At 31.8% G+C, this 13,194-nt stretch overlaps 1 protein-coding gene across 2 annotated transcripts; it reads left to right on the plus strand.

Annotated features, from left to right (window-relative positions):
• The first annotated feature begins 7,262 nt into the window (after positions 1 to 7,262).
• On the plus strand, positions 7,263 to 13,194 carry LOC7490234 (MICOS complex subunit MIC60). Of its 2 annotated transcripts, none has more exons than XM_052454764.1 (12): positions 7,263 to 7,526; positions 7,708 to 7,774; positions 8,179 to 8,895; positions 9,436 to 9,540; positions 9,619 to 9,771; positions 9,877 to 9,954; positions 10,120 to 10,212; positions 10,301 to 10,420; positions 11,644 to 11,721; positions 11,879 to 12,058; positions 12,413 to 12,514; positions 12,640 to 13,194. In XM_052454764.1, exons 1-12 carry the CDS (start codon positions 7,516 to 7,518, stop codon positions 12,874 to 12,876), a joined length of 1,941 nt encoding a protein of 646 aa, XP_052310724.1. In that variant the 5' UTR covers positions 7,263 to 7,515; the 3' UTR covers positions 12,877 to 13,194. The 2 variants fall into 2 exon arrangements, with proteins under 2 accessions (XP_052310724.1, XP_024461549.2); XM_024605781.2 differs by having other exon boundaries at positions 9,439 to 9,540.

Genomic DNA, 13,194 nt, shown 5'->3' on the forward strand with positions numbered 1-13,194 from the left:
ATCGATTTTTAAAAAAAAAAAATAAGCGAGGTTTTTCTGAGCACAAAAATATGGGTAGGCTGTGGGAAACCCTATGAGAGCATCTCTAACGCAGCAGCTAAAAGAATAGGTAAAATGAAAAAAATTATATTTTTACATTTTATTTTTGCTTTTAATCATTTCAACCGGTTAGCCATATAAATAGCTAAAATAGTTATTCTTATTTTGAAGTGTCAGTTCTATATTTCTCTGTTGAAAAGGTAAAAGTAAATGAAAATACGCTTTCTCTGTTGGCCAACGTTTTTCTAATTTGTTTTATATCCGTTGGCCAATGTCTTATTTTGTATCCGTTGGCCAACGTCTATTTTTTTCTTTAAAAGCAGAACAGAAGGAAGAAAACTTATATGCAAATTTCAAAACTTGCATTGTGCCTCACCCTTCTCTCTAATTTAGAAAAACAAGAATCAATTGTTCTTCAGTTAATTAATAACATCGGTTATATTAATTAGCTGAAATCAAAAGGTATACTTGCTTAAAGATTTTTTCTATTTTTTCTTTTGCATCTCTTGATTCTTGAGACATTTTGTTGTTAATTTGCTATTTGTAATTATTTTTTATTTCTTTGTTATTTTATATTTTTTATATGGGTTAAGGAAGATAATTTTTATTTATGTTGTTATCTTTGACAAAGAAGTAATGATGGTAGTTGATATTGATAAAAACATAGAGTGACATATCTTAAATTTATTTTTGATTATCTGTTTTAATTTGAGGTTAATTATATTTTGTCTCGTTGAAAATACAACTAAACCAGTATATCAATTATCTTCTAATTCCCAAAAATGATCAAATTATAATGGTTGCATGATTAGATTAATGTTAGAACAAGTAGGAGACAATGCTTATTATTAATTCACATGTATGGGAACTATAAAATTTCTATATTTAAAAAATTAAAATTTTAACAGTAATGTATAAAACTGAAAATTAAAAATATTCATATAAATAAATTTTAAATTTAACTTAAAATTGTATCTTTTAACTTTTCACATTACTTTATTAATTTTATATTTACTTTTATAAATTACTCATATTAATTATATAATTAATAACATCATAATTATATTATATAAAAATATCTAAATTAGTTATATAATTATATTAAAATTAATTTAACATAAAATATATTAAAATATAATTGGCTCCTTTCAAAAAAACTATATTTATATTATTTAAAAAGCCATTTTATCAATTTGGCTCTTTAACATAGCATTTCTCATTGGAGATGCTCTGATTATGTTATTAAACTCGACCCAACAGATCGACCTTGAAACCTCATAACTCAACTCCTTGCATAGCTTCTACTTTAAATTAAACAATGTGGGAGTTGTTACAAAATGAACCTGTCAATTTGACGGGTCTAAATGTAATACAGACGACTAATAAAAATGTTGTTTAGCTCTAAAAAAATCTCAGGGTGACATACTTTTTTTTTAATATTGAAATGGTGACAAATTAGATCAGTCTTAGTTAATTCAGGTTAATTGTCAAACTCACAACTCGAGTCATGTGCACAATCACAATACACTAACTTGGTTGGCTAGCTGTCTCTTTTTTTTCCCTTTCCCAACTAATCTCCCCCATGTTAGGTCTTCATTCAGCTCGAGCAGGATGAAAGTCATACTAAATTGAAGAGTTATTTAGAGAATCATGAAGAACAAAGAGGGCTTAGGTTCGGGTGGAATGAAATTTGAAACTCAATTGAAGAGTTGTTATAGAATAAAGGACTAAGCTGTATCATGGCGAGGATTTCATTCCAAAGTGGTGCGTGTCTGAGAAGGAGGTTTGGTGTGACTTTAATTATCATTTCTTCTTCTATTTCTCTTCCTCATTTCTTCCCCCCCCCCCCCCCCCCCCCCCCCCCCCCCCCCCCCCCCCCCCGTTGATTCACATGCATGGTTTCTTCTCTAAAATATAAAGGGATGTTTTTTTTTTTCAATTTCAATTCTAGTCCTATTATTTGCAAATATTTAGAAAACAAAAAATTCAAATTATTTTTCACCATATCAAGCATTAACTCAATCTTAACCCAATCTTTATTGACACCATGAAAACTCCATGCAAAGCTAATTAAATCAAAATATCAAAGCCCAAATCTCAATCTACCAACTATAAAAGGATCTAATTAAAAAAAAAATATGATAATGAAAAAAGAGGGGGTAAAGCCTAAATCTGAATCCAACTAATTATGAAAGGACCTTATTGAAAAAAAAATGATAATGAGAAAAAAACAAAGAGAAAAAAAATACTAAAAGGACAAGAATAAAAGGCAAGCAGTGAATGAGCAGTAAAAAAACAATAAAATACCTCGGCTAAATGGCATGTTACTTGTAATAAATTTATTCTCAATTTTATTTGTGAGTTTCTTTTAAAATAAAAGATTCGTGTAAAAGATTTATGAGTTTCCAAGCTCTTCGTATTTGCAAAAAAGTTGTGAAATCCAAATTATTCATTTGAAATATTTGAGTTTAAAAAATATTGATTATAAAAACATTTATGAAAGCAATTGAAATCTTTGTAGACTTTCAATTTCATAAAGCAGTTGAAAGTTCGAGTAAAAGGGAATTTTATCAAAGTAAAATCGTTTTTGGATGAATGAATGGCCATGGTGATAGAAATGATATGGGAAAAGCTGCATTTTTTTAATTATATAAAAAAAAAACTGAAAAAAGAAGGGGTTTTGCTAAATCTCTCCCTGCATAACACCCTACAAAACACTCTTCACTTGGAATAATATTTGTTTTTATTTTTTATTTTAATTTCATTCTTAGTTTATTGAGGAGTTGAGTTCAAAATTGATTTTAATTTATTTTTTATAAGATTATTCTAGTTTCATGATCTAGACTACAGGTTTAATGAGTTAATTTGGTTAACTTGAGTTTTTTTTATCTTTTCTAATTGATTTTTTTTTAATTTTATCCTTCAACATTGGACCGATTGAGAATTACATTTTATTATTTATTTCACTTTACTTTCTATGATGTTATTTCTGTCTCATGATTCTCGACCATTGGTTTTATATGTTAACTCAGGTTTACTGGAGTCTTTTTCTATGTTTTTTTTTTAATTGAAACTTTTTCAATTTTATCTTTCAACGCTAGATTGATTAAAAATTGGGTCATAATTTATTTCAATTTGTTTTTTATTGGATTATCCCGGTCTCGTGACCCGGGTCCCATGTTTGCCAAGTTAATCCGAATCAACGCAAGTTATTTTTTTGGTCTTTTTTAAAATGATTTTTTTATTTTTATCATTCAAAATTGGTTTTATTGGAAACTGAGCTTAATTTGTTTTGATTTTCTTTCTATAAAGTTATCATAGTCTTATAACCCGACATGTGGATTGGTGAATTAACATGGGTTGACCCGAATCGATTCAATATATTATCATCTCATTATTTATAAAAAATCTCATCTTAAATATTTATTTTGGGTCAAACTATATTTTTACCGGTCATTTAGGTTGCTTTTGGCCTTACCAAGTTGATCAGGTTATATCAGGTTAATCTCTATATGGTTTTAAAAAAAAATTACTATAAAAAACATTAGCAACACCAAAATATTTTTTTACATGAAAAAAATATTAATTTAACCCACAATATAGTTCAAGTCAATGATCTAGCTAACATTAACAAAGTCGTGAGGGGGTTCTACTATGCAAAATGCACTTTAACTCCTCTCATATTTCATTGTGGATTCGCATAATGATTTTTATTTTTATTTTATTCATAAAACTTTTTTTTGAGCGATTTGATCCTTTTATGGGGAAATTGAAGGATAATTGCTTTCAATTTGTTAATGAAAAGCAAGATTGAAAGTTAACTTCGGTCCTTCTACTTTTCCAGATGATAGATTTTTTATCCCTATATTTTTTAAAATTTAATTTTGGTCCAAAATTTTATTTTTTTATTTTCTAGTTCCTGGTTTGATAAGAGAGAGAGAGAGAGTTGCAAGATTCTGATGGTATAAAAAGAAAATCTCGGTTGACACCGATTTTGACCATCAATATGGTCAATCTTGGTATCAACATTTTCATCTGAATGTTCTTTCACCTTTAAATTGTCTAGAAAAGTAGATATGATATTAGGAAGTTTTTGGGTCTCAAGATAATTTTTTATTTTTAGACTGATTCTTGAGTTATTTGAAGGCATGAAGAGGTTCACTTAGGTCTTTGGTATATTTTGGGTTAAAAAATTATCGAAAATAGATTTTCGAGTCTAAAAGACCCCTGACTTGATTTTCCGATGACCATCTAGTTGTCTGAATCTCAGTTGCAGGCAACACGTTGCCTATAATTTTTTTAAAACAAATACTAGGTGAACGACGTGTTGTCTGCCAAGTTTTCTTAAAAAAAAAAAAGAATCCCAATATATACAAGATTAGACATTTTTTTGTTGAGTCCTAGATGTGTTGAGCCTTGGCTAATAGATCCAAGCACCTAGCCTACCTTTTCTTTTTCTTATTTAATGTTTTTTTTGTCCTTAAACTAAAAAAATTAAACATTTCATAATTTGTTATTTAAAGGTCTATTTTTTTTATTTAACTTTAAAAACAAATCTTTCTGTTATTTAACTTTTAAAAAAATCTGCCTACTTTTGTTATTCTAGTCCCATGTGCCTTGCTATGTTTGTTTGTTTTTTTAATGTATTTTTTGTCTATTAAATGGTTTTTCAAAAATTCATCCTTTGTTATTTAAAGGTATTTTTTTTCTTATTTAACTTTTAAAAAATGAATCTTTTTGTTGTTTAACTTTAAAAAATTAAGTTTGTTTTTGTTATTTTAATCCTAAATGCCTATTCTATCTTTTTATTTTTATTTTGTTTTGATAAAAAAGGTTGTACACTAATGATTATCGTATAATTAAATGAAAAATAATTCTATTGATTAAAACTTATTAAATCCAAAGGGATGTATGACCTAGATTACGGATATAGCATGTTAACTTGAGTTTACTTGAATATTTTTTTATTCTATTTTTAATTAAATATTTTTTAACTAATTTTGTCGTCGGTGTTATAGTGACCTTAGAAAAAAAGAATAATGTATATGGTTCTTTTGGGAAAAGATCTAAACTTGTAAAAATGATATTTGTCACCTAGTATTATGGTTATTACAAATTGTAATTAGTCTTTAAAGATTTGTGGTAAGAGAAATCGTTGTTTCAAGTCTAACATTTCTAAGGTTTGGTCAATTTTATCACTCCTAATTGCTTGGTAAATTGACAAATCTAGAGTAAGCCCCTTCAAATCACAATATAAGTCATATTAGTTAATGACTCGATGAGCCCAACATAAATCATTGGAAAGTTTCATAAATAGAGCCTCAATGAGATTCACTTGTCCTATGATACGTGGATTTCCCTTGCAATATTTGTTGAATGAGATTTTCGAATCCCAATCCTAAAATATCTAAGCAATACTCATTTTGGATTGATCTATTTGGAAGTAAGATCCAGTGATATTAATGTTAACATCCTTGATTTTTGTTATAGATGAATATTAGACTAAAAGATTTAATATTCTTAATTTTGTTATCGATGAATATTATACTAAAAAGAATATTGTTAAACAAATCAAAAGGATGCATTAATCCTTGTTAATCTTCAAAATACGAACTCAATATAAGTCTATTATATCAAATATTAAAAGTGACTAATAAAATATTTTTTCTATGATTTTAAGCAAATAATATTTATGAAGGATTTTGAAACGAGCATTAGACTTGTGTGGATGGAGAAAAATGAGCTTTGGCCTCCTGTCTAACATGTCCTAAAAGGTGCCACTCATGTTTATTGGGTCCATGTGACGTCATGTTAACCCAACCTAGATCTTCTCACAACAAAAGAAATGGTGCACTGCACAAAAATTATAGGAGTACATAAATAAAGACAATAAAAAAAAAAGATCATGATATTTTTTATATTCACATATATTTTTTTTTTATATGTGAAAACATTTTTACCATAAACATAAAAAATTCCACAGTTTAAAAATGTATAACACGTTAAAACTAAGATTTTAAAAACCATGTCAACACATTAAAATTCTCAATTAAAAATAACATCAACATATAAATTTCACAATTCAAAAAAACTATCAATGCACATAAAATTTCACAAATTATAAATATGTATTGACAAACATTAAAAATTCACACCTTTAGACAGTGTATACAACGTCATCCAATGTCTAAACACCTCTTTCTGAGGCAACATTATAAACATCTTGTTGTACCTTTTCTATTGATGTCGTTCATGTACATGGCGGCTAAGCTCTAGCAAATTCTTTTTTTTCTACTCCATCTTTTCTCTCTCTTCTTCTTGCCAAAATATATAAGTGTAATTTAATTTGTTTTTTCTTTTCAATTTGGTCTTTATTCTTTTAATTTCTTTTTGTTTTTGTAATTGAATTTTATTTTTGATTTAATCTCTTAGATTTCAAATAATGTTTATATCATATTTAGTCTTCATTTTTTTAATTTTTTTTTAGATCCTTTGTTGATTGTATTTTTTTTTATTTCATTCCTCATCGTTTCATGATTTAGAATTTTGCTTTGTTATTTTTCGGGGTTTTCCTTCTATGGTATAAGTCATGAGCTCATGATCAGGGTTGTTGGTTTTAAAGAGTAACATAGGTTGACTTTGTTCTTTTTTGTAATTTTTTTTTTCAATTCTATCTTTTAATATTTGATTTATTAGGAATTGATCTTCATATTTTTTCGCTTAATTTTCTTTCTATACGTTCATCCCAATCATGTGCCCATGATCGCAAGGTTAGCAAGTAGACTCAGATTTTTTCTTCATTGCTTCTTTAATTTTTTTTTTAAAATTTGCTTTTCAATATTGAGTTGTTTGATAATTTAGCTTTATGGTTTTATTTAGTATGTTTTTTATGAGGTTAACCTGATATCATAACTACCTCTCATATTTGACGTGTCAACTCAAACGGCTCGAGTTAGATTTTTTTTACTTTTTTATATTGTCAATTTTTTATTATTAATTATTATTATTATTATATTTATTTATTTGTATTATTTAAATTAATAAATTTATTAAATAAATTAGATAAATCTAAAATTGTTTTAGCTTTATTATAGAAACGCTTGCATTTTCGTAGTTTTTTTTTTCTCGTTGAAAAAAATTTGTGCGGGCTGGGAACGTTGTAACTTGTAGCCCCTATCCAGTAATTCACTAAACATTACACGCATGTAGGAGTTCTTTTTTTTAAAAAAAAAAAAAAAAAAAAACCGGCAGTAGCAGACAGTATAGCTCTTTCTCGTGGAGACATCAATTGGAAGAAGGCGATCATTTCACCTTCAATCCAATCCAAAACGATTTCTTCCTTTCAAATCCAATGCTAACATGAATTAAAACCCCAAAACCCCAACTGAAAATCTAAGCCTTCTTTACTACTGAGATTTTTTTCTCAGTCATTTTATCAAGCACTTACACTCTAATAGAATATAAGTCTCAAGAACAATGCTTCGAAGGTATGGCCTTCACATTTTATGCTTTAGTCACTCACCTTACATTATTTACTTGTAAAAATCATTTCTGTGATCACTTTTGGGTTTCTTCTTGCTGTATAATAACTGGAAAACTTTGATTTGGTGATCGAGCTTAATTGCTGTTTTCTCTTCTCTCCTCTCTCTCTTTTGCGTTGTCTCGCAGGTCCCTTTTGGAGTTATCAAGTCGTCGTCAATCATTAAGCAGGATACCGAGGCAGATTACTTCTCAGGCATGTTTCTTTGCTAACAAATTGTAAATTTTGCAATTATATATTAGATAGTCTTGTTTTTAGATTTGAGATAATTCATTCTAAATTCGAGCAAATAATTGAGAGTGGAGTTTATCTTGAACCTAGAATTTATTTTCCGAATTTTATTGATATCATACAAATTCAATTTATTAAGCTTATGATATGGCACCACAAGTCTCGAATGTTGATTTTTCTTTTTGTCAATATCTCACTTGCTTGTCTGTGCCTGACCTCATAATTTCCCCTTTTTATTATTGAGTTAGTGTTATTTGTAAATATATACTTCTATTTTTAGCTAACATCTTGATTTTTGGTAAATGTTTGTTGCTGAAGCTAATGTGTGGTTTGCTGTTATTGGGTTCTTTTCTGTGGTGTAATTTCAGCGTGTGTCCCCCTTCCTTTCTTCAAGGAAGGAATTCTCAACCACTTTCCAGAAGAATGCATCCCCAAACGGTGATCAGAATGATAAATCAGAGAGGACGGGTTCACTTTTAGCAAAAGGCTTAGGTGCAGCTCTTGTTGTTGGGACATGTTATTATGTAGGTTGGTTAGACCCATTTATTGAATTAATTGGTAAAAAGAAGCAAGGTTATGTTAACTCGGGCGGGGATGGCATTGATCATGAAGATGTGTCAGCCATGAGTGAAGAGGCTAATAAATTAAGCCATTTTATAGAGGAGGCTGCGCAAAAGGTTCAAAGTCAGACAGATCTTCCTAATGTTGAAACCAAGAAGGACAAGGTTGAAACTCGTATAGATGTTCCCCATGTTGAAACTGAGCAGAAGGTTGAAACTCCTTCGGATCTTCCTCATGTTGAAACCGAGCAGAAGGCTGACACTTTCAGTAAAACAGAACCTGATCATCAGTACCAGGTAGACCATGGGACAATCTCTGTTGAGGAGAGGCATGAACCAAAATTTTCTCAATGTATAGGTTCTGAAGGCAGTCTTGGCGTGGAAAGCCCGGAGTTGAAAACTACTGAAGAATCGAATGAGGGAACTCAAGTTACAGAAGTACAACCTCAGGATGCAACTGTTCCTGTAGAGAGGGAAATAAAAGCAGTACAAACTCAGAATGTTACTTCAGAAGACAGATCTGAGGTGCTCTTGATAGTAATTGCTACTAATAATTTGTAATTCATGTTGCTTTGGAGTGTAAACTACGCTGGAAGCATACTGTAGAAGTTCTTAGCTGTAGATAGTTTACTAGTACCCTCTGTATTAATTACCTTAAGTTTGGGCAGTCTCTTGTGTTCAATTTCTAGGAAAAAAAGAGAGGCTAAAATACAAAACAGGAGAGCAAGATAACAAGAATAGAATTTCTACTGTATGCATGTCTTATATTATGTTCTTTATGTTAAGCTATAGTCATTTTATTTCTTTCTTGTCTAGCCTATGAAGCCTTCATAGGGAGGCTCTTTCAATAGGGAGACAGCTAAAAACCAATGTTAGATTTCTATTTTTATCCTTGGTAACATATTGGAAAGGCATTCACTATGCATATGATGGTGATGCCGGTGTTGCTAGCTGTTATACTTGTTTTATGTACCATAGAAATGAATTTTAAAAATGTACTTTGTTCTCTATGTTTGTTGTTCTGTTCTGCACAACTTTAAAATCTGTTTTGGTATCTCTTTGCAGCAGGATGCCTTTGGTGAAGGTGTAGGAACATCAAGTCTACTTGATTCATACCATCTCGATGACGAAGCTGAAAAGAACACTGCAACAGAGGGCCTTGGAGAACAGGTTGCTACATTTCTATCATGTGCATATTTTTGTGATTGAGGCATGTACTTGCTTAACTGAGATTCTTTGGAACTACAGGCTATTGTTAGTGCCATAGAAGAACTGAATGAGGGTTACCTAACTAAAGATGGAAAGTTAGTTATTGATTTTCTCGAAGCAATTCATGCAGCTGAAAAGAGGCAAGCTGATTTGGATGCCCTTGCTTTTGCTGAAGAAAAAAGAGCACTGAAGGTATCGCTGTTGCATACTTTGTAGCATGGGCATTTCTTGATTAATGACTACTGCATGTCCTTTTCTTTCATTATCTATTTGCACTTATCCTTCGCTCTCTTTCAGGAGAAGTATGAAAAAGAACTGAGGGATTTAAGGGCTAGGGAACTTATGCATGTTGAAAAGGCAGCAATATTGGATAAGGTTGTACGGATTATGGTCTTCTTTTCATGTCTGTAGCATTGTAGCAAGAGAGTTAATAGAGTATAGTTATGGTTGGAGATAAGCTATCTGTTTAAGCAAATTCTCCAGCCCCCTTCCTCCAATATAGTGCCACCTGTGACTAGATGACAACTTCTACAATTTCAGGAAATAAAAAGAGAGAGAGCCAAAGCTGCAGCTGCAATCAAGACACTTCAAGAAAGGATGGAGGAAAAACTTAGGGTGGAGCTTGAACAGAAGGTTTGCATATGTTTTTCTCCATAAGATTCTGTACCATATGCATGGATTTGATAACGCTCTACTCAAGTTGCAAACATTTTAAATGCAGGAAAATGAAGTGGAAATGAAGCTGCAAAAGTTGTCGGAGTTCGCAAAAGCAGAATTGTTGGCTGCAAGTGCACGGGAGAAGGCAGCACAGATTGAAAAGATGACTGAAGCAAATCTCAATGTATGGTAACTCCTGGAAATTGATGATCTTACTTATCATATGTTAGTTCATGGTTTAAAATTCTCCCTTTTCAAAGGAAATTTCAATTGTTCAGAAGAAAAATATTTGGTATGCATTTCTGATGAATTGTTTTCTTAAATTTGGGAAATATTTAGTGGGATGAAGAATGAAAAACATGTTGATTGTTAGTCAGATGTGCCATATACTTGATACAAGGATGCTGATGTACATAAAACTTCAAATCCATTTAAATCTTGTATAGGAGGTATAGATAAAAGCATTTACCAAGAGGATTATACTGGAGATGATATTCAAACTAGTTATTTTCTCTAGTAACCACAGGTTGCAAATTAGGTTTTCATGTTTTGTTCTTTATATGTGCGTGTTTATCTTTTTGACACCGAGACTAAAATTATATCATCCATGTTCCTGAAGAAATTCCATGCGTTTAATAAGTACATGTAAAACTACAAACAAAATTCAGTCACGCTTCAAACCCTACCAAAATATGTATTTAATAAGGACAAAAACTTGCCTTTCAGAATGCAAAGGAACAGATGAACTAAACCTGTTAAGTTATGGCATGGATTGCACTTGCAATCCTGGTCCCCAGATCAGCACACTACTTTCCATCTTGACTGGTTATTGCCAAGCCTTTCATTTCTCCCTGAGGATTCATGATCTGCCTCAATGACAGTAGGCATGACCTTCCTGAGATTTTACTTCCTTGTCTCGGCAGTGGCCATCACCATACCCCCAGCACAAGCAGATGGCAAGCAGTGCAAGCTACCCCCTACTTCCCTTAACTAAGATGGTGTACAGATTATTAACACCAGTGTTGTTGGCACAATTCTGCAACTGGGTATTCCTCTGCCATGAGAGTTTCAGGATAATTGTGCTTAGCACTTGTAAAATCCATGTCTACAAAGATGAGCTGTATTTCCTCTCAAGGCTTCGTGTAATATAGACAGTAGCTGACCAAAATCATATTTTTTGCCCACCAGAAGTCTTTAAACTTCTTTAGTTGTTTGGAAAAGTTAAATTGTGAAAATTAAGCCTATACCATTATGGCTAAATGTTTCCACAAGTAGAGTGTGTATGCTTGTTCACTAGTATTTCACAGCTATTAGCATGTGTTAACATCTTTCACTTGTTGGCATTTTAGCACCATGGAAGTTTCTATTATGCAAATTGTTTGGTGATAATTCTTCTTGTTTTTACAGATAAATGCCTTGTGCATGGCATTCTATGCACGATCTGAAGAGGCTCGTCAAATTCACTCTGTTCACAAGCTTGCTCTTGTAAGGATTTCTTGTTCTTCTCTTCCTTTCTATTTTTTTTTTCAGGATACTAACGTTCACTCTCTCTTGTGTGTGGGTGCTTGTGTTATACTTGTGCATTTCTGATATGAATGTTTACCTAGTCAGCAAACTGATGTACTACATGCACATGTTACAGGGAGCGCTTGCATTAGAAGATGCACTTTACAGAGGACTACCGATTCAGCAAGAGCTAGATGCTTTAAACACCTATCTTGAGGCCATTGATAAGGACTCACTTTTACTTCTGGTTCTATCAAACCTTCCTGAAGAAACAAAGCACCATGGTCCTGATACTCTATTGGAATTGAATCAGAAGGCAAGTCACTTGTTGGGTCCATTTGTTAGCATGTGCTTGTAAATGGTGTAATCCAGTTGTGCAGATTGAACAATATCATTTCATGATCTCTTATTAAACTTAGGTTTACGAGTATTATCTTTGGCAGATTACAAATTGCATGCCATTCTGCTTATAATAAATTCATTTTTATTGAAGTGTTAATATGTAGTCCAATATGAATTCTAACTTCCACTGGTATGATGATAATGCTTGAATGTCTTTGCTTTTATTCTATAGAAAGCCCTGATGTCACCGAAGCTGGCAACTAACAAAATCTGAAGTGTTTCTGTTTTTTTTTTCCAAGATCATTTATCGATCTTCATTTTCTTACAGTTCAATGTCATGAAAGGGAATCTAAGACATTATATTTTGATCCCACCTGGTGGTGGTGGCATCTTGGCTCACGCTTTGGCACATGTTGCATCCTGGTTGAGGGTAGGCAAATACGAGATCTATCTGAGAAACTTTTTGTATTTGTCACTTACTACTACTGTTCGTGAACTGTCTCTTTGTATCGAACTAGCTTGGAACTAAACTATCCTGATTTGTCTTTGGTACAGTTCAAAGAAGTCGAACCCTCTGGCGACGGTATTGAATCTATTATTAGTAGAGTTGAGGGTTTCCTTGCTGAGGGAAAGCTTGCTGAAGCAGCAGATGCTCTCCAAAAAGGTGTCCAAGGCAGCCAGGCAGAAGAGATAGCTGGTGATTGGGTGAGGCGAGCAAGGAACAGAGCTATCACAGAGCAAGCTCTAACTGTACTCCAGTCATATGCTACATGCATCGGCCTTACTCAATGATGTTTTTGTCTTTTCCAATCTTTACGCACAAAAGAGAAGAGAGAATGTTTGTCCTATTCAGCAGCTTAAATTTAGAAGAGCCTTACAAGGGTTGTGAGCGAGACCCAAAAATGTGTAGATCCATACCCCCACATGAATAAAATTTTGTTTCTTTCCCGCTTGAACACTGTTGGTTTTCGAACATGGTGTGTTTACTACTACTACGTAGTAGTAATAAACAATTTGTAAGGGATAAGAACCCGACTACCGTCAGCCTCTGTCTGGGATGGATAAAATTTATTTATTTGTTTAAAATTTATTTTTTTATATTTTCAATTA

This window comes from Populus trichocarpa, chromosome 7 (genome assembly GCF_000002775.5).
Source record: "Populus trichocarpa isolate Nisqually-1 chromosome 7, P.trichocarpa_v4.1, whole genome shotgun sequence".
NCBI lineage: Eukaryota > Viridiplantae > Streptophyta > Magnoliopsida > Malpighiales > Salicaceae > Populus > Populus trichocarpa.